Genomic DNA, 20,366 nt, shown 5'->3' with positions numbered 1-20,366 from the left:
TGGATGGATGGATGGATGGATGGACTGATAGATGGATGAATGAATGGGTAGATGGATAGATGGATGGTTGGATGGATGGATAGGTGGATGGATGGATGGTTGGATGGATAGATGGATGGATGGATGGATGGGAGGGTGGTTAGGTAGGAGAATGGGTAGATGGATGGATGTAGGAATGAGTAAGTGCCTGAATGGATAGATGGCTAAATGGATGGGGGTGTGGATGAGAAGATGTTTAGGTGTGTGGGTGATACAAGGATTCAGGCAGAAGTGCTAATTCATAACTGGTCACCACCATGATGGATGGCATGCTCAGAATGTAACTGTGGGTCTGGAGGAGTGCCGCCCAGGAGGGTGGGACAGCTTGGGCTACTGCTGGCAGGGATGGTATGTGATGCTTCCCTGTTCCCACACAGCCTGTTTTCTCTGTGGGGGCCTGAGGTCAATGGGTCTCCCTGACTGAGGTGGGGACAGCTCAGGACACCAGACTCAGCTCGTGTCGGGGGGCAGGAGGATGGGGTTCCCCGCTCTGCTCATGGCCCTTATGGGGAGAGCTCACCTCAAGAGGGGCATGAAAACAGAAGCCCACTTCCCCAGAAGGAGCCTTGTCTTCCAGCTACCGGGACAAGCCAGACAGTGGTTTTGGATGCAGCGTGTGGGCCCGTGGGGGTGGGAGTGAAGGCAGCCTGCAGAGGGGCTGGCCCAAAGAGGAACAGCCAGGATGGGGGGGTCGAGTGGGATTGGGGGGCGCCCCCTGGGCAGGCGTCCTAGAGAGCCTTGGCACGCCCGGCCGCTGAGCCAGCACATTGCTTCGTGTACAAATCACCTCCTTTCCTCCTTTTTCTTTTGTCCCCATCCCCCCACCTCCCTCCATCTCTAAATTCTTCCCAAACCACCCGAGCCTTCAGGCTGTCGGGAGGAAGGGCCGATGGGTGGGCGGGAGGTGCCTGGTTTGGGTGGGAGCCTCAGGAGGGGAGGTGGGAGAAGTCCTAGGGCAGGAATGGGGAGGGAGGGGACTCTGGGAGGGAGGGCAGCGATTGTGCACCCCCCCAACATGCTGGTGCCGCACCCTGTGAGCTTCTGGATGGGAGAGCCCGCAGGAAGAGGGGTGGTGCTGGCGACTGGACAGGGTAGGAGAGAGGCTTGGGGAAGGTGGGGCCCAGGAAGAAGGGGTGTTGTCCAGGCCTGGCCCCTGGGGGTAAAGGATGCTGACAGCTGGAGGGGGCTGGGAGGAGTGTCTTTGCCATGGAGAGAGACTGTGTGTGTGTTCGTGGGTGTACCTGGGTGTCTGTGCATGTCCATGTGCACAGACGTGCATGTGTGTGCACTTGCACAGGCCCAGCATTGCTGTGAGTGTGCGCAGCTGGGTGATGTGTGTGTGTCTCCGTGGGCCCACACCTGTGCCCACAGCTGTGAGAGGAGACGCGTATGGCTGTCGCCAGCTTGCCCAAACTGGGCCCAGCTGGAGACCCAGTCGCTCTCCTGGCAGACACCTAACCTGAACATCTGCCACATTTGCCCACAAGGAAGGGAGTCCTGGAGCCCACATCAGAGCTAGAAGGGCCCAGCCCTTCCCCTCAGTGTACACACGGCCCAGAGAGGGACAAGGTTTGCCCCAGGTCACACAGTGGTGGAGGCAGAGCAGGGAGTGTACCCAAGTCTGGGGATCCCAGGCTGGGACAGGTGCTCTCCCCGGCCTCACCATTCGTATCCTCCCTCTGGTGCCCTTTGGCTGCAAGGCTCCATGGAGAGGCCAGGTGGCTGGCCCTGCCCCGGCCTTGCTGTGTGCTCCAGGGCGGTCCTGGCTGGCCCTTCTTGGGCCGCAGCTTCCTCCTCTGTGCGAGGGGTACCTATGGGAGTGGACTCTGGTCCCTGTGGTGGCTGGCAGAGGCCTGCTGCCCACGGTGACTAACTTGTCCCAGTTTGCTGAGGACTTTCCTGGTCTCAGCACTGCAAGTCCTGTGTCCTGGGAACTTCCTCAGCCCCAGGCAAACAAGGACGGTTGGTCCCCCTGTTGCCAGGGACATTTCTCTTTCCACCACGTCCTTCCCACTGCTACCCCAGTCTCAGCCTCCGCTGTCTCCACCCGCACCCTGGAACTTATCCCTTCTCTTCCTGTCCAGCGCCGTCTTCTTCCTGCCCCCTCGCTGTCCCCAGGGCTCTCTCACATCTCACTGTCCCTCCCTCTGACAGCAGGGCCTCTTTCTCCCTGTTCCTCTCTTCTCTCTCTGTGTTGGGGGTCTCTAGCTCTTCCTGCCTGTCTCTGGGGTCTCTCTGTCTCCTCTCCTGTCCCCAGGAGTGTTACCTTGTTGGTTTCTGGGGTCTGTCTCTCCATTCTCTGCCCACTTCTGTTTCTCCCCTCTCCATCTCTGGTGTCACACTCCCTCTGTCTCCCGGTTCCCGTCCCAGGGTCTCTGGCTCACCACCTTCCCTGGGTGGTCCAGGCCTCTCTCCTCTCCCCCGGCATGCACCCCCAGGGCTGGCTGGGGTGGGAGCCAGGTCTGGGGGCTGTGACCGGGCCGGGAAGGGGAACCCAAGCAGACATGATATTTATGTTAGGACTTCAAAGTGGAGCAGGGCCTGGAGCGGGGGTGGTGGGGGCTGGCAGGGGAGGGACGGGGGGAGGGTGGCGAGCAAAAGCCAGACTAAGGTCAACTCAGGCCCCTCCCTGGTGAAGGTCTCCTCGGTGACACACACCTCCCCCCGTGGGACACTGAGACCCAGAGTAGGGACAGAACGGGCTATTTTGGTGCAGAGTTCCAAGAAAGGCACTTCCTGCGCCCCCATCCTAGCCCCAGCCCCATCCTTTCTTCCTGTCGCCCTGCAGGAGCAGCTGGGTCCTCTGAGCATCAGCCTGGCCTGGGAGGCCGGGTTCCGGGGGTGGCAGGAGCAGAGGGCTCCATCTCAGCACGAAAATCTCCACGGCACCGGGCCAGCCGTGCCTTCTCCACTCTCTGGCAGAGGCCTCGCCTGGCAGTGCAGCCAGGGTTTGTAACCCGCTCAGCCCTGGCGGGCGGGCAGGTCCAGCCCCCCAGGGCCTCTGGGGTCCATTGAGGGCTGCCTGCCCAAGGGCCCGAGGGGCCAAGATGGCGGTGAAGGTCACTCCACCCCTGCCCCCACCCTTGGCCTAACCCTTGCTAAAGACACCCAGCTGCTAGGGCCAGGAAGGCATGGGGTCAGGGGCCCAGGCCCGGGGTGGGGTGGGCGGGAGGGCCCGATTGTCTCATCCGGCTGCTCACACTGTGTCCTAAGCCTCTCCCAGGGGCCAGGCCCAGCAGACACCCCTTCAGGCTGGGCCACCCCCTCGGAAGACCCCCTCTCAGACTAGAGGCTTGCTCTAGACCCAAGACCTTCTGGTCTGAAGTCCACCAGGCCCCCAAAGCCCCCGCCCCTGGGCCATTAACACCGCCCCCCCCAGTCCCCCGTCCTCCCCAGGCGCTTGCCGTGAATCACTCAGGCTGGAATCTGATGAGCTCAGGCCTCCCCGCCCAGTGCTGCCGGCCTCGGCCTCCTGCCTGGCCAGTGGGGTCGCCACACCCCCTATGGGGGTCTTCTCAGCAACTCATAGCCCCCACCAGGGTCCACCACGGGGGTGGTGGCTGAGTGGTGGCAGAGACAGGCCAGGGCTGGGAGTGAGGTTAGTCAGAGGGCTTGGGCCTCTCTGCATGATCTAAAGTGTAAAAAGGTATGTGTGCGTCTTTGTGTTGTGTGTGTGTGTTTGTGTGTGTGTGTGTACACTTGCTATGCCCGTGCAGAGTGAGGAGGAAGCATGTGCCCTGAGTGGGGGACTTGGGTGTGTCAGTGGCAGTCCTACATGGGTTGGTGTAAGTGTGTCGCGGAGTCCCTGTGTAGCAGGTCACCATGTCTCTGTGTCAGCCTGTCCCCATGTGTGTGTGTCAGGGAGTCATGTTCTAAGCCCGAGAGGGAGGGTGTTGAGGGAATATTTCTGAGTCTGTAGATCTACGGATGTGTGCGTCAGGGTGTGGCTCGAAGGCGGGGCTCAGGGGTGTCATTGTCCCATCCCGCAGGGCGTGAATGGCTAACAGTGTCAGGGTGTTCCTAACACCCTGGGTGTTCCAGCTAAGACTGGGGGTGTCCAGATGTACCATACATGACCACCGCAGGCCGGGTGTCATACACTGTGTGCAAATATGAGTCAGGATGTCTTTCTGTGTTAAACTGTGGGTGTGAACATGGGTCACAATGTCATGGCAGGGTGTTAAATGCTGTATGTTGAAGGTGAGTCAGGGTGTGGTTGTGGGTCTCAGCGGCTGCCTCCCCCCACCACACACACACACACACACACACAGGGTCCCCTCTCAGGCTACCCCACAGGCCCTGGCCCTGGGGGGAGGTGGCGCCTCCCTCACCCACCTTCCCAATCTCCATTCACAGGATCCCTGTTCGCAGGAAGGTCCCAGGGCCCCACTGCGGGCCTGCTTCCCTCCTGGCACCAGGCTGGTGCGGGTCCTCAGAGTGCCCTGGGTCCCTGGGTGGTCTCAGGCCAAAAGGGGACGTAGTAAGCGACTGGGAACGGGCACACTCGCCCCCTGGTGGCAGCGATGGAGAATGCGCCACTCGCACCCCGGGAGCTCGGAGCGACTGTTTAAGCCGAGTCATTCGGCATGGATCCTTCCGCGTATATTTACTAAGTGTCAATTCCGGCCAGGCATTGTTCTAGGCCCCCGAGATTTGCCGCGGGAGCAAGGCTGACTTGGCTCTGGCCCTCTAGAGGGGAAGACAGACAATAAACAAACTCACACACAGAACGACGGTGATTCCAGAGGTAAGCGCAACATTTACGAGTGAGGAAATGACTTGGCCGCTCCTCAAGACATCCAAGCGTCAGGGTTCCAGCCCTGCCCAGCATCACCTCTCAGAGCCTCGACTTCCCTTTCCAGAAGGCCAAAGGTGGGAGGGAGGGGTGGGGAGGCAGTACAGAACCCAGGCACAATAGGCTGTCACTGCCCAGATCACACCTGTTTCCCTCTGGCTAGGGCTGTGGGTGCTTGGTCCCTATGAACCCAATAGATTACTCCTGAGGGGACGAGTAAATGTGTCCTGTTTTGGATGACTGCAGGATCCGAAGCTCCACAGTACCTGGTGTCCAAGCCCTTTGCCCTGTAACAAGCCACTTTCTCTGAGCAAGCCTCAGTTTCCTCATCTGTCAAATGGGGATAATGAGAGCAGTCTTAGACCAGCCTATCATTGCCTGCCCTGCTGGGAGCCCCAGTGCCCTTAGCATGACCCTTGGTCATGCTGATTTACCCGGTCTGGACCCCTGACCAATCAGTCTCCTGAGAAGATAAACCCAAAGGCTCAGGCTGCAGGCAGGGCCTGGCAGGGCCCCGATGAGTTAGGACTGAGCACGGCAAGGGGCTGGGAGGGGTCTGCTGAGGTCTTTAAGGCAGGGGCCCGGAAGCCCTGGCTTGTCCTAGTGCCGGGAGACCTGCTCCACATCCGGCCCTGGGATTCTCCGAACACCCTCGAAACCACTCCAGGTCCTTCCTCTGGGACTGAACTTGAGGCTTCCTGAGTTTGGTTCCCAGAACCCAGCCCTCCCCTAACCTCCCAGCTTCCCACCTCACTGCCCTTCACTCTTAGGTATCGAACTCCAAGCAGTTGACAGCATTTATTGAGCGCCTACGGAGTGCCCAGCACTGTGCGAGGCACTGGGGGGCATGGGGTGGGGAGAGAGGACATACAAAAGAATGACGGGGGGACTCGACCAGCGAGACGCTTCGGGGGGCCAGGGGTGGGGCGGGGGCGGTGTTGGAAGAGGGGAGGGAAGAGCTGCCGGCGACCCAGTGAGAAATTTGGGAGCCAGGCATGTGGGCTGTATCTGGATTGTCTGAAGTCCTGACGTCCAGGATTTCTCCCTTCCAGTTGTCATGTGTCTGACACATGGGCTGATGTCCCTTTGTGCTCAGCGCTTGAGGGAGCACCTCAGAGACGGGCTGGGTTCCTCCTTCCACCAGGGGACAGTTACTTCCCAGGGAGTGACCCCTGATTCTAAGGGAGCTGAAGGCTGCAGCCTTGGCCCCTGCACTGTCCCCAGGTTGCCTGGCAAAGCCGGCAGCCAACTGCTGCTGCAGCTCTGGAGCCACCCCCGCCCCTGGGGTCACCCACTCAGCCGCTTCCTGGGCTGCATGCACCCCCTTGTGGTCATTGCTGGCATTTTCTTTCCTCAGATTTGCTGCCTGCTCTGGGCCTCCTGGGCCTTGAGGTTAATTTACTGGTGGCTTAGAATAGAGGTCCTAGTTGGAAACTGACACCCTGGTTTGGGTGGGGGAACCCCTGATGGCCTGTTGTGTGATATCTTAGGAGTCACTTTCCTGAACCTCAGTGGGCAATAAGCCATGCCCTGCCCCTGTCAAGCTCTTGTGAGGTCCCAAAGAGTTAGGAGCAGAGAAAGCGGTTTCTAAGCCCCCGCTCCAGTTCAGAAGCCTGTCTCCCCTGTCCAATTCCCCTGGGACGCCAGAGGGCCTGGGAGGACTTCCCACCTTGGGAAAGACTGGAACTCGGTGCTCCCTCGGCCAGGCCTGATGTCCAGGATCTCCCCTGGGCTCACTGGAGAACATCATCCTTCCTGAGAGAAGAGATCAAATCCTTGGAGCGGTGGGGTGGGGGCTGCTAACATCCTGCCTCCTTCCCTCCGCTTTCTCCTAGTCTGAGCTCTGCTTGGCAGCAAAACCATCCATTTTGACCCCTGGAAGACTTCCGGGAGAAGGCCGGGCAGCAATAGCCACTCCACTTGACACGTGAGAATGCTGAGGTTTGGAGGCGCTAGCTGTTCTCCAGGCGGTCGGGGCAGGACTGGGCCGGAGCCCTTGCTGCCTCCCTGCATCTTCCTGACACCAGGCGTGGGTGGAGCCTCTCAGGGCCTTGAAGGCCCCCCTGCAGGGGCTGCTTGGTAGCAGTCCTGCCCTGCCCACGCTGTGTGCCCCCCCCCCCCACTGCCAGCTGTTGGGCACCTGGTGGTTTGTCCCCTGATGGGCACGCTCACCACTGCAGGCTGGTTGGCCTCCAGCGGGGGGAAAGGATGTGCGGCAAAGGGGCTTGGGGCCTTGATCTGGCGTCCCCCAAACCGCCTCAACTTTACTCTAATGGCCCAGACATGGCCAGTCAGGCATTCCTCCAGCAGGTGTGATCATAGGGATAAATGGCACACAGAGGTGGTGGCAGACACAGGAGTGGCCTGAGGTGGGGAAGGCTAAGGGGGCTGCGGCCTTGGCTGGTGGGGCTGACGACTCCTCCAAAAGGCCTTCCCAGCAGGCTCAGAGTTTTCTGCCCCAGATGACCCTTCTGGCCTCTCCCTGCTACTCCTCTGCTGCCTGGCTTCCCTTGGCCTCTGGCCCCCCTGGCTGAGCAGAGCCCCCCCTGGCTTGGCCCTCGCCCCCCTCAGCTCCCTGGGCAGTTCTCTCAGACTCTCCCCTGCTGTCCCTGGCACTGGCTTTGACCTCAGTGTCCCCGTCTCCTGGGCCCCCTTTCTTCTCCTCCTTGCTCCCTGCCTCTGGCTCCCCATTGCCCTCCCCTGCTGCAGCCCCAGGGGAGGGCCCCGGGGTCTCAGGCCGCTCCGCCCGGCGGTAGACGAGGTAGCCGGTTGTGGGGAGCCCATGGGCCAGGGCTCCGGGGGGCAGGCGGCGGTAGCCCTGCTCCTTGTACAGGAAGAGGCCGAAAGCGTCAGGCTGGCTCACTCGGAACTTGGTAGCACAGAGCTGGTTCAGGGTGGCAATCGAGGCCCCTGGGGGCACGGCCAGGGTCTTGGAGGTGCAGCCGCTGCTGGGGTCCTGATAGGCTACTCGGAGGAGGTGCTGTACAGGAGGAGAAGCCAAAACGAGAACTCAGCCCTGCCTGGTCTCTATGTGGCTGCCAAGCTGAGGCCCCAGCATGGTCTCTGCAGGGGCGGGGTGGGGGTGGGGAGGAGTGGTAAATCCAGAGGTGGAACAACCAAGTGGCAAAAGCTTTTTGGACGAGGTGAGCCCCGAGGGGGCTTCTGAGGAAGGGAGAGATGAGCTTGGGCCAGTGGGCCCCAGCTGCAGGCTGGAAGGCTGGCCCCCTGGCCCTACAGCCCAACCATCTGACTCGGACAGAGTGTGCCCTGTGCCCCAAGGGCTTGTCCTGCATTAATTCATTGAATCCTCACATCCACCCCAGGACGCAGGTACTATGACCCCATTTTATAGATGAGAAAACTGAGGCACAAAGAGGTTACATAACTCTCCCAAATTCCCACAACCAGAAAGTAGCAGAGCCAGGATTTCAACCCAGGATCTGGCTACCAAGTCTGAACTCTTAACCAAGGCTAGGAAGGATCCCTCACTGGATAGAGAGGACAGTGAATGGCCAGATGGCATCTGGCTCTGCGGGCACCAGGCCTGAGTCCAGAAGGGAGGGTGAGGGGAGTGTGGGCTGGAAGCCTGAGTCCAGGGGAGGGCAGAGCCCCAGCTGGGGGCTGGAAGCCAGGAACTGGAGCTTGAGCTGCCCTCTGTGTCCCTTTCCCTCTACCATTGTGTCTCAGTTTCCTCATCTGTACAATGGGGACAGCAATGGCCTTACTTCAGAGTTTCTGTGAAGATGCCGGGCTGAGTACCCACAGCACTTAGCAGCACTCTGGCACAGAGAGGGGACTGTCTCTAGAGAGCCTGGGTCTGACGCGTGTTCTGCGTGGGGCGCTGTTTCTATTGGGGGTGATGCAGGACTGGCCCTTCCCCTGCCAGGCCCCACTGGGAAAAGAGGGGGCTGCACAGGAGGATGCCGGAGCCCTCCAACGCTGGAAAGTTTGGGGCAGATGGCGTGGAGGCCCTGTTACCTGGAAGCTGTGGCTGGCGGGCAGCCGGCGCTGCTCCCAGAGGCTGAGGGAGCGCTGCAGCTCCTGGGAGGGGCTCAGGGGGAGGGTGTGGGCCTGGCCCAGGCTGCTCAGCAGGGCCAGGCTGGCCGAGAGGGTGGTCAAGTAGTAGCCGCCTGGGACACAAGGGGAAGAATGCAGCTCAGGCTAGGGGTGGGTGACCTGCTCCTTCTCTCCTCCCCTGCTTACTCAGGGCCACACAGCGGCTAAGGCACCCCAGCCCCACCCTGATGTGGCGTGTGTGTGGGCGGTCCCTCACCCTCTCCAGTGAGCAGGGCAGGCTCCAGCAGCTCAGACATGTACTCAGCCTCCAGCAGCAGCTCAGGAAGGTTGCACTGGGCCAGGACAATGCTCAGCAGCGGGAGGAACTCATCGGCCCCGGCGCCCTCTCCTGTGGGGGGTGGAGGAGGAAGCTTCAGGCTCCTCTGGGGCCCCCGGGTCAGAGGCCACTCCTCGTCTTAGATAGGGACCCTCCCCTCCACCTGCCAGGCCTTGGGCAATGTGGTATCTATGACAACCATGAGCAGGGGCTAGGGAGAGGATGCTGTACTTGCTGGGCCTCAGTTTCACCATCTGTGAGATGGGAGAGTTGGACTCATTTCCCGCCCCCCCCCCCCCCCCCCCCCCCCCCGTTCCCATTCGGGGGGCCCCCGCCCCATGGGGGGGGGGGGTTGCCTCTGACTCAGCAGGGGGTCAGTAGGAGGAGGTGGGAGGAGGCATACCCGCATGGGTCCTCAGTGCTGTGTACAGCAGCTTGCAGGCCTGCAGGAGCCACTTGACCTGGGCGCTGGGTGAGTAGGCCCGGAGCAGCTGCAGTAGCTTCTGGCGCACCTGCTCCATCTCTACTGGGGAGGGCAGGCTCAAGTGGGACCCGAAGGCTCTGGGGCCCTGGGCCCGGGCCAAGCGAAGGCCTTCAGCCAGGCGGCCCAGGGAGCCATTGGCAGAAAGCCGGCGCCGCAGACGGGCTGCCAGGATGGGCCGGAGAGGCTTGAGCACAGAGCGATGCAGCGACTTCTCCAGGACGCATTCTGTGGAGAGGCAGTCCAGGGTCAGGGGAACCATGGCAGGCGTGGGGGGCAGAGTCCCAGGCAGAAGGGGCACAGTCGGGGAGGGAGAAGGATGAGGAGTCTTGGTGAGACAGGAGGGGGGGAGGTGGGGGATGGAATTCACTTGAACGGAGATAAGATGAGGTGGGTTCTTAAAGCAGCAGAACAGACTAGAAAGGCAGGCTGGCACTGTGGAGAGGAGGAGGGAGCGGAAAGGGGATGAGCTGGAATCACGGAGAGATGAGGCTGAACAGGCAAAAGCCGGGGCTGGAGTCTCACCCAGTCTCTCAGGCGGCAGCAGCTTCTCAGGGCCCAGCTCCGCGCTCAGCATGGCCCGGGCCCGGCTCAGCGCCTCCCGGATGCCCTGCAGCTCCCGGGGCTCAGGGCTGGCCCGCACCTGGGTCAGCAGATCCTGCACCAGCTGGCCCACAGCTGTGTGGCGGTCATGCATCAGTGCCGAGGCCGCGCGGCCCACCTGCCGCTCGGGTGCCAGCAGGGAGCAGAAGGCAGCGCTCATGGACCGAAGCAGGGGCGGCCGGCGGCCTAGGCGGGGGGAGGTCACTGGGCTTCCCTGGGACCCAGGTGCCCCCTCCTCCTCTGAGCTGCTGGGGGAGCAGCAGTCCACCTCCTGGAGGGAGGGCAGGGGCGGGAGGCTGGGGCCGGCACCCCCTGGCACACGGTACCCCACTGAGCTCTCCCTCCGCAGCAGCTGGCGAGGGGGCAACCTTTCTGTCTGGTTGGGGGCTGCCCGTGGCAGCACAGGGACTGGAGGAGGTGGCACAGCAGGTGGAGACAGGGGGCTGGAGGTCTCTGTGGACACTCGCACTTTGAAACTCGTCTTGAATTTCTCCCGCTTGGTGGGACCCAGGTCCCCTGGGAACAGTGGGTTGAAGAAGCAGAGGGCGGCTCCAGTGCCCTGGTCCAGCTCTTGCGGGGACCGAGACTTCAGCCTGGGCAGCAGCGGGCCGTCAGATGGGCCCGGCTGAGCCTTGGTGTTGAGGGAGGAGCTCCAGAACTCTAGGGAAGAGAAACCACCTGGGGCCTCAGGGAGGGTGTCCAACCAAGGGAGAGGCACAAGCTTCAGGGTGTGCGCCTGCATGCCTTCCCTTTCCCCCTTGGCCTCAGCTTGCCCATCTGTGCAGTGGGTAGCAGGGGACCCCTTACCAATGCCCAGATGGGAGATGGCTTCCAGTTCCTTGTGCGTGGCTGCCAGGCGGATGGCTCTGGGGAGCTGGAGCGGGAGGAGAAGGATGTCCCTGAGGCCAGAAAGGGGAGCAGAAAATCAGGAGTGAGGCATGTTTGGGGCTGCGGGGGCTGAGAGGGCCTGTGGGGGCGGGGAGGACAAGGTGTCCCAGGGGAGCAGGGCCCCATAGACACCAGGTGCCCTGTGGCCAGGCTCACCGTGCGTGGCAGTAGGCACAGATGAGCTGGACCAGGTCCCGGAACACGAGCTCTGAGCTCTCCAAGGAGACGCCTGAGAGATGGGAAGTGAAGGTGTCCTCTGGGGAACCCCCCTGGACCCACCCTAACTGTTTCCAGCCCCTTCCCGCCAGGCCAGTTCCTCTCACCCCCAGGGCTCTCCTGGATGTAGTGGCTGGAGACGAAGGAGGGGCCGCTGGCCTCAGGCAGCCGCACACACAGGACTTGGCACTGGCGAGTGTTGGATTTCCGTACCAGGAACGTCTGCGGGTGGACAGGGTTCGGAGACTCAGACCTCGTGTCCAGCCCCTCTCCCTCCCATCCTCGGCTGGCCAGTCCCTGGAAGGAGGGGGCACAACTCACCCCCGGGGGCTCGGTCCTCAGTGCGTGCAGGGCAGCCGCGGCGTTGGCGCGCAGCTGCAGCCACACGGGCCGCGTGAGCAGCAGGCGCTCCCGCAGGCTCACGGTGCGCCCGGGTCGCTGGGGCCCACCTGCCTGACCCCCGCCGGCATCAGGCACATCATACAGCGGGTCCTGGGCTGGCCTGGAGGCAGGCACCAGACCTGAGGAGGAGGCTAGGAGCTGGGACCCTTTCCCCCTCCTTTGCCCCCAGGACGGACCCTGCGCTGCCACCCCTCCCTGCCCCACCAGCCACCCTTCCAACTTCACTAACTTTTCACTCTCCAGGTGTCCAGGTGCAAAGCTGGTCAGGCTGGGGGCTCCGAAAGGGCCTGCTCCTGGCTCCCCAGGGGTTTCCATGGCTGGGAGCTCCTTCGGTTTCTGGTTTCTCCAGGGACTCAGGAAGAGAATCCAGCCCCCAAGGCGAGAGCATTCACATTCCCGGTGGTGAGTAACACTTCCTGAGGGCGGATCGCCCTGTCACACCCCGCCAGTTAACTCTTGTGTGTCCACTCAGCTTGGGCAGCGCCCGTTGCCTCTCTTTTCTGGGCCCCGCCTCGGGGGGCAGGGATCCCTTCTATGCAAGCGCCACTCCGAGGGCCCCAGCTGTGGGCTGCCGCCTCCACTCAGTGCTTCCTGCAGCCCTGTCAGCTTCCCTGAACCACAGGGGTGGGCAGGAAGGGGTTAAGCAGGGCCTGTCTCAGTCCCCAGAGGCCCAAGCCTCGCCCCTGGGGCACCTTTAAGTCTGTGTCAGTTGCTCATCTGTCCAGGCCTTAGGGTCAGCCGTGTGGGAAAGCGCCCCCTATTGGCCACAGATGACTCATTCCTGAGCCTACCTTGGGTTTTGGGATTTCAGGTTGCCATGGAGAAAGGATGCCGTGTCTCCATGGAAACTAACCCCTTTGCTTAAGTGAGGTTCTGGGGGTGGTTCTAACACTCAGCGCTAAACAGGGGGGAGTCTGGCTGGGAGGTCGTCAGCACATGGCGCTGCTGCCAGCTGCCTCCCACGCACACAGGCCCTGCCAGCCTGCCTTGCCAATCTGCCAAGCGACTGGGGCAGGTGCAGACATGACCCAGTCTCCAAGCACCGAGCACCCAGCCCCCTTCCCCACCCAAGGCCACGTGTTCTCTCTGCCACATGGTGCTTCAGACTTTGCTCACCAGCACTGGGTAGTCCAGGGCCCAGCCCCCCACCTCTGCGGGGAGGAGCTCCCCCTTCCCCAGCCTGTACCCCAAGTCAGAGTGGATAGGCTCCTGCTGGGTAGTGAGAGGAGGCACCAGGGACCCCCAAAGAGACTGCTGTCTCAGGAACTCTCCACAGGAGCCGATTCCCTTGCAAGGTAAATCAGACACATGCGGGTCACGCCAGAGTCTCAGGAAAGGTTTTAATTCCAGTCCCCGAAATCCGGGAGGAAGACACCAAGAACTGCCTCGAGAAGACCTGGGGAGCCTGCCTTCTCACCTCCAGCAACAGCCAGGACAGACAGGCCCCCAAAATATAATTTCCAGGACCGAGTTCCCACGAAGCAGGGCCCTGCTCACTGGCTCAGTGACTAGGGGGCCGGGTCCAAGGTCAGCAAGAAGGACATTGCTTTGGCTTAAGATGAGGGACGTCTTCTCTGTCAGGGAGGGCACCGAGGAGGCTGGCCTTCGTGGTGGGGGGGAGGTGGTGGGCTCGCTGGGGATGGAGGAGACAGTCTTGCCTGGCGAGGGCAGGTCCAGGCCACAGCTGTACAGGCCCCCGAGGAGGGGCAGAGGAGGAGTCCAGACCAGTGGTGGCTGGATGGGAGGGCCCAGCAGCAGTGCTGGAGAGCCGGCGGGGCAGACCCCTAGGGGCCTGTCAGTCTGTGTTGCGGCAGCAGGAAAATGCAAATCCTGGGTTTGGTGCCAGCTGCTCCGAGGGGCCCCTCGGCTGTGAACAGCAGAGTCATGGTCCTGGGGGTACAGGGGACGGGGAAATCACTGCAGGTGAGATGCTGGTCCAAGAGGGAGGCAGTCACTTCATATGGGGGACTGAGAAGAGTGGCCTCGGTCTGGCTCAGGGCAGTCGAGGCTGGGAGGGCACAGGGCAGCTCCACACCCTCCTCCGTGAGCCCACCAGCCCTCCCTGACCAATCCTGGCCCCATCAACCGGGAGCTTCCCCACCCCCACGATGCCCTCAACCCCCGACCGTCCTCTCGCAAGCCACAGATCTCTCTAGCCTCTGCCCCTCTCGGGGCTCCCTTCCAGGAGGCTGGGCTGGGTGCGGGGACAGTGGGAGGTGGAACAACCCCTGTGGTGCTTACCATCTGATTTTCTCTTCTGAGGGGACACAGCTGCCCTAGCCTGGGTGGGTGAGAAGAAAACCCCCCTGAAAGCCTGTCTTCAGTTGGCAAGTCCCCTCCCCCCATCAGCCTCTCTGGGGTTGGGGGCTGCTGGGTCAGTGCTGCACCGAGAGGGGTGGGGAGCATAGACCCCTTGTAGGCAAAGCTCTGATGAGGTCTCCTGTCAGAGGCCTGGCCAGCCCAGCTGCTTTCCCTCCTTCCCTTTCTCCCACCCCATGCAAACCTGCCCTGGAACAAGGAGGGGGCTGACACAGATTAGAAGTTCCCTCCTCCAGGGTGGCCTCAGGCAAAGGGGTCTTGTGAGCCCAGAGCAATGCCAGGGAACCCGGGCTGAGGGCAGGGGTGCTGAGGGCCGAGCACAGAGCTCCCCAGGCCCTCAGACAGCCCACGCGGGGACGGCCTGCAGAGACCAAGGCTGGGGTCTGCAGCAGGGACCTGCGCTGGCAGCCCCTACCTGGAGACGGGGCAGGAGAAGCGGCAGCACTGGACCCACCTTTTTGATAGCCGTCCAGTCCTCCAGGATGTCGATCTCCTGCAGCATGTACACGATGTAAGGGCCTGTGACGGGGTCAAGGAAGCAGGAGGCCGTGGAGGGGACAGGGGACGGGCCTTGGCCCGGGAGCTCTAACCCTCGGGAGCTGGTGGATGGTGGGGTGGGGCTGAGGGCCTGGGTGCGAACTCAGGCTCCACCTCCTACTTCTGGGCCCCCCGTTCTCAAGGAGAGGGGGAACCCGTGGGGTCAGCGGGCCCCAGCTTTACCTTCCCTGGGCCCCCTCTCACCTCCTCTCTCCAGTCTCAAGGTCAGTAGGCCGCGGTCCATCCCACCAGCTCAGGGACCTGCTCCTTCTATTCCCGTGCCCTTAAATGTCCCTTCATCGGGCCCCTTTCCCCATCTGCAGACTCTGCTCTCTTCTATTTTGAAAACAACCCTCCATCCTCTGGGGACCATCCACTCTGCCCTCTGTGCTCTGTACCTCATGCCTCCACGCCCTCACCTCCCATTCCCCTCAAGCCCTGCAGTGCGGATTCCTCCCTCCCTGCCTGAACCTGACTCCCACCACCAGGCAGTCAATGCCCTGAGCAGCCGGTTGCTGCAGGGATATGGGGGCGGGGCAGGGTGGGGGTGGGGGGCATGAGAATTCAACTCAACTCTGCGCTGGGCTATGCCACGAGGGATGAAGGCATGGCAGGCCCTGGACTGAGGGGGCTCATGCCTGAGGTGGGGCAGACACAACTGCTCCCATATGGGATGCAGGTGACCCAGTTGAGGGCACAGGGGTGCAGAGAAGAGAGAAGCCATAGCCATTGGGGGAAGGCCAGGAGAGGCTTCCTGGAGGAGGTAACAGCTGAGACAAGCACTGAGCAGGCAGAGACTGGCAGAAAGGCATTCTAAGAGGAGGGTAGAAAGTGAGCAAAGGCATGGGGATGGAAGGCCTGGGACGTGCCCAGGGACATCGTGGGAAAGCCAGAAGGGCCTCAAAGGAGACCTCACTCAGGAAGTTAAGGGGAGTCACTGAACGGATGTTTCTATTTTTCTGTGGTCCATACAGCCCACGAGAGACCCAGGACCCCACCCAAAATTCCTGACAGCTGGATTTGCCAGCACACAGCCACAGGATGCCAAATGACCAGACATGTGTCCAATCAGACCCTGCCCTCCATGTCCCTCCACCCCCTCCCCCGGGGCTGGAGCAGACGCTGACATCCTGCCTGGCTCAGGCCACCGTGGGTGGAAGGATACCAGAAACGAGGGGAGCCTTCTTCCTCTTGCTGGGTGGCAGAGAGTCCCACGTCTTCGAGCTGCCTCTGGCGTGCAGCTTGTCATCCCACCACTCTGGCCCCCAGACCCAGAGTCAGGATCAGGATGCTGGTCCCCCCAGGCCGCCCCAACCCTGCAGCCTGTGTCCCTCACACAGGCCAGCCCTCCCCATCAACCACCTCCCAGGGCTGTGGGAGAATGCTGGGTTTGGGGGCTGGCAGCTGAGCTCAGGTCCCGACTGCACAGCCGTGTGACCCTGGGAAGGAGGGCAGTGGGCCTTTGCAAGCCTCGGTTTCTTCAGCTGTTCAGTGGGAGGAGGACAATTTCTGCTTCCCCAGGGCCCTGTATGAATGTAGACACTGGGGACACGGAGGGGCCTGTGGCTACTGTACGTGTGGGCGTGTCAGAACGACACCTCCTGTTCTGGAAGAGAGCAGGCCAGAGGAGGGTGGGGGACCCGCTCTTCCTGAGCCCCCACCGTGTGCCAGGCACTGGGTTAGGCCTTTCCATGACTGGTTTCATTCAGTCCCCACAGTGACCCCCCCGAAGCAGCTCCTTTTCTATCCCCTTGTGCAGGCAGGGGAAGCTGAGGTCTACACAGGGGTGGGCAGTGACAGAGCTGGGACCAGCACGGGGTGCCTGGGGCTGTCCCTCGCCTCACCAGAGCTGATGTCCAGGCTCTGGCGGTCCTCCTCCAGCCTCTGGATCCGCTCCTGCAGCTCGCCCTGCAGGGTGTCATACAGCAGGAGCTTCTCACTCTGGAAGAGGTGGGGCGGTTCAGCCAGGCGGGACACAGCGGCCACTTCGGAGTCCCCCCACACCCTCCGCCCGCTGCCACATCCACCTCTAGGTGTTGCTTGGCTCCCTGCAGCTCACACTGGTACTTATTCCTGATCACGTCCAGACAGAAGCCCTTGTAGATCCCTGCAGAGGGAGGGAGTGGGCTTGGCTAGGGACCCAGGCGCCCAAAAAAGGGGGGCCGGGAGCAGGGGTGAGGCCGGGAGAGGCAGAGAGAGGAAGGGGACAGAGCCATGGGTGTTGGTAAGGGAACAAGGAGGGGGACTGGGGACTGCCCCAAGGCATGGGACAGCCCACAGACCTGCCACCTGAATGCGAATCTTGAGGCTCTGCTGCAGCCCCCCCAGAGGCTCTGTGTACTCGGGCGCTCTCTCAGCCCCCACTTCCTCCAGCCGCAGCCGCAGCTGACTCAGTCGTTCTCTGAACAACCTAGGAGGTAAAAGGCAGCCACGCAGCCATGTGCTCATCCATCAGACATGTGCTGAGCACCCTCACTCACTCGGGGCCTCAGCCACCCCTGCCCAGCACCAGGCCCACTGCCTCCTCACCCGGGTGCCTGAAGACCCAGCCCTGGGTGTCCCATGCTCACTTCTCCTTCAGCTCCGAGAACTGCTTCTCTAAGTCCAGCATCTCGTTGACGCACTCGCTGCGGCGCCGCTCATAGTCCTCGTCGTCCATCTCTGGGACAAGAAGCCGGTCAGGGCTGGCTGAGGAGGGGCAGCGGGCACGCGGGTGTGCGTGTGGGGCTCACCTGAGCTCTCCTCCTCTGACTCGGTCTGGCTGCCGCTCCGTTCCTCCTCACTCTCTTCCTCCTCCCCATTCATCTCGGCGGCTGAGTCGCCCTCTGCTTCCATCTCTTCTGTGTCTTTGCTTGGAGGCTGGACGGGCATCTGGGCTCTGGGAGAAGGAGTGGAACTCTACGGCTCTGAGCGGGAAAGTGGCCACGCACGAAGTCAAACTGAGCCTGACCACAGAGGGGACAGCTGGGGAAGTGACTGGACTCGCCACACCCTGAGCACACACAGGGTGGGGACAGTGCAAGTAGCCCTGTCTGCACAACTGCCAGAAGTCTGGGAGCCACAGAAATGCCCAGGCCCTTGGACATTGTTGGTAGTCCCAAACTTGGGAAGACTAGCCAAGGTGATGACACATAATACGGGAAGTCAAGGACAGGCTCGCCACTGCCTATGGGAGTGAGCCCAAACTTCAGACTGGGGCTTTCAAGGCCCTGCAGACTGGACTTGGGCTAGTGGTCCGGTTCCTTCACCCCACCATCTCACGGCCAATTCTCACATACCCTATGCACTTCTTCCCCCTGCTCGTGCTCCAACCCTTCACTTCCCTTCCTGAAAACACTGTACAATCCTCCTGTCTTCTCCCTGGGCTCTGGGTCAAATCCTATCTCCTTCAGCTTCCTGGGGATCTCATGTCATCTCTTCCATCTCTTCAACTCTCCCTCTTGCCGGCTCCTTCCTATGACACCGTAGACATGCTCAGGTATCGTCTACCACTCAGAAAAAGCAGAAACATGAGACCTCACCCCATTCCAGTGGACGGCTCCCAGCTGTCCACCTCCCAGCCCCACTTTCAAGGCCCTGTGCACACTTGCTGCTCTTTCTCCCCCCCCCCCCCCCCCCCCCCCCGGCTTGTTCCAGTACATGTCTGTATCCTCACTCGGCTGAAACTACTGGTGGAGAGTCAACCAATGACCTCCTTGTACCTAATGCGTTTTCAGTGCTCATCTTAGTTGACTTCTCAGCAACACTGAACACTGCTAAACATTCTTTCTTTTATTCTCTTATCTACTATTTATTGAAAATCTAGTAGATGCTAGGTACCATCAGACACTACCACAGGGCACGACTGTGACAGACAGACACAGTCTCTGACCTCAGGGAGTTTACAAGTTCCTGGGCGAGAGAGGCAAAGAAACAGAGCACTCCTGTGGTGTGAGAAGAGTTGAGACTGGAGGCAGATGGGAGAGGCGTCTAACTGAAACCCGGAGCCGGCCGCAGCAGAGAGGGCTTGCAGGGGAAGGTGGGCCAGACAAATGAACTAGTTGAGGGAAGGAACATTCCAGGCAGAATAAGCAGCAGGTACAAAGACCCCAAAATGAGAGAAGGGGCAGAGTTGGGGCCACACGGATCTAAGCCTCAGAGAGAAATCCGGGCTCAGAAATCTGGTCATCAGCCGCTAGCGAGTTCTTCAGGTCTCGAGAGAGGGTGAAACCAGCAAGGCAGAATGTGTGGAGTGAGAAGAGGTCCAAGATGGAACTCCCAGGGTCACCAAAGGGACAGATGATGAGACCTCTGCAAAGAAGAAAGGAATTAGCAAGAGGTGGAGAAGGAAAAACCCAAAGTCATGGGAGAGAGAATTTCAGGATGCAGCAGTGACAGTGCCAAATGCTGCCAAGAGATCACCGAAGAGGCAGACGAAACAGTCCTCTTAACAGATCATCTCTCTGCTTACTGGGGTCTTCTATTCCACAGTGATGTTTTTCCAACCTCTCTGGGCACTCCTTTGTCGTCCTTCAGATCAGTGTAGACACCACTCCCTCCAGGAAGCCTTATTTGCTTACATCTCCTATTTGTCTGTTCGCATGTCTGTCGCCCCAACTATTCTCTAAGCCTCCCCAGGGCAGGGCTGCGCATGCGCCTTATTCACCTAACACAGTACTGACTCCCTTGGTGACTGCAGGATTTACAAATTAAACAAAATAAACTTTTGTGGTGCAGGGATTGGCTTTTACTTCTTGGTAACCCCAGGCCCCTGTAGTGGTAGCAAACCCAAAGTGTTCTGTTAACTTTCCCTGACACCATTCGAATTGTGTAAATATCTGGCCTAGAGAACAACTTAGTCACATGCCTCAGTGATTTCACAAATGATTTGAACCTGACCTGAAAACCCTGGTTCTCCAAACCAGCCTTACCTTTCCCATTCTCAAGCCTCAGTTCTTGCCGTCCCCAAATTTTGCAATTCCTCTTCACCGTTAAGTATATTTACTTTGAAAGACGCAACTTAAGCCCTACCTTTCGGGACCAGAAAGGGCGGCGGGGGGAGGCGGGGGGTCTCTCCAGCAGTCGCGGATTCTGCTGAATAAGCTAAATTAAATCACAACCCCGCCCCCTCCTTACCCAGGGTGCAAAAAGAGGACAATCACTGCCACTCTGAGTGCTGTAAAGATTGCAAAGGGTAAGGGATGGAAAAGTAAATTGTAAGGCGTCGTGCACATATATCTTTTCAGAAAGAGCAGGCCTCCACAGAAGACAGATTCTTCCCCACCCTCGAAGAGGCCAACACAGCCCCTCCGCGGCGCGCCCGAAGCCTCCCGCCACTGGCTTTTTCGCGGCCAGCTGCGGCCCCGCGGCCCCGCACGCATCCTGCCGGTTAAGTCTCCCCTTCGGCCCTGAAGATCGGGCCGGCTCCGACAGACTGACTGAAGAGGCCAAACCAGGCGCCAGGGGTGGCGTTACGCACCGCGGAGAGTGGGGCCTCCGGCTTCACGTCCGAGACTCCCAGAGAGGTCCCTCGGGCTACCGGTATTGGCCACAGCCCCCGGGCTCCCGGAAGCGCTGCGCCGGTCCCTCTTCTCCGGGGGGCGGGGCCTGCCCGCGCTTCCGTATACGTCATCAGGAGGCGCCAGTCGGGGGAGCTCATAATTGGACAGCTGGGGGCGAGGCATGCTGGGATACTGCGGGCCGGTCTCCATAGCAACCGGCCGAAATTCACGTAGGCCTTCAGCCGGCGGGAAAGGCCCTTGTAGTTTCCTCGC

General features: G+C 61.0%; 2 protein-coding genes across 6 annotated transcripts; both read right to left on the bottom strand.

Annotated features, from left to right (window-relative positions):
• Positions 1-5,622: 5,622 nt before the first annotated feature.
• RIN1 (Ras and Rab interactor 1) lies at positions 5,623-12,216 on the bottom strand. 3 transcript variants are annotated; one of them, XM_046645006.1, is made up of 11 exons: positions 11,987-12,161; positions 11,677-11,857; positions 11,463-11,577; positions 11,296-11,368; positions 11,059-11,150; positions 10,174-10,911; positions 9,571-9,876; positions 9,108-9,239; positions 8,813-8,964; positions 7,698-7,814; positions 6,459-6,589 (listed from the first exon to the last, which is right to left on the bottom strand). In XM_046645006.1, the coding sequence occupies exons 1-11, from the start codon at positions 12,070-12,072 to the stop codon at positions 6,581-6,583; spliced, it is 2,001 nt and encodes a 666-aa protein (XP_046500962.1). In that variant the 5' UTR covers positions 12,073-12,161; the 3' UTR covers positions 6,459-6,580. The 3 variants fall into 3 exon arrangements, with proteins under 3 accessions (XP_046500961.1, XP_046500960.1, XP_046500962.1); XM_046645005.1 differs by lacking the exon at positions 8,813-8,964 and having other exon boundaries at positions 5,623-6,589; positions 11,987-12,164; XM_046645004.1 differs by having other exon boundaries at positions 6,447-7,814; positions 11,987-12,216.
• An 867-nt stretch (positions 12,217-13,083) lies between these two features.
• Positions 13,084-20,206, bottom strand: BRMS1 (BRMS1 transcriptional repressor and anoikis regulator). 3 transcript variants are annotated; one of them, XM_046644849.1, is made up of 12 exons: positions 20,072-20,206; positions 18,485-18,903; positions 17,892-18,067; positions 17,346-17,491; positions 17,184-17,274; positions 16,896-17,023; positions 16,641-16,720; positions 16,458-16,554; positions 15,779-15,871; positions 14,531-14,595; positions 13,999-14,038; positions 13,084-13,647 (listed from the first exon to the last, which is right to left on the bottom strand). In XM_046644849.1, exons 4-12 carry the CDS (start codon positions 17,482-17,484, stop codon positions 13,640-13,642), a joined length of 741 nt encoding a protein of 246 aa, XP_046500805.1. In that variant the 5' UTR covers positions 17,485-17,491; positions 17,892-18,067; positions 18,485-18,903; positions 20,072-20,206; the 3' UTR covers positions 13,084-13,639. The 3 variants fall into 3 exon arrangements, with proteins under 3 accessions (XP_046500805.1, XP_046500807.1, XP_046500804.1); XM_046644851.1 differs by lacking the exon at positions 17,892-18,067; XM_046644848.1 differs by lacking the exons at positions 17,892-18,067; positions 18,485-18,903 and having other exon boundaries at positions 20,072-20,202.
• Between the last annotated feature and the right edge of the window lie 160 nt (positions 20,207-20,366).

This window comes from Equus quagga, chromosome 17 (assembly GCF_021613505.1).
Source record: "Equus quagga isolate Etosha38 chromosome 17, UCLA_HA_Equagga_1.0, whole genome shotgun sequence".
Lineage (NCBI taxonomy): Eukaryota > Metazoa > Chordata > Mammalia > Perissodactyla > Equidae > Equus > Equus quagga.
The sequence above is the reverse complement of the archived record's forward strand: the minus strand, read 5'-3'. Positions and strand labels throughout refer to the sequence as shown.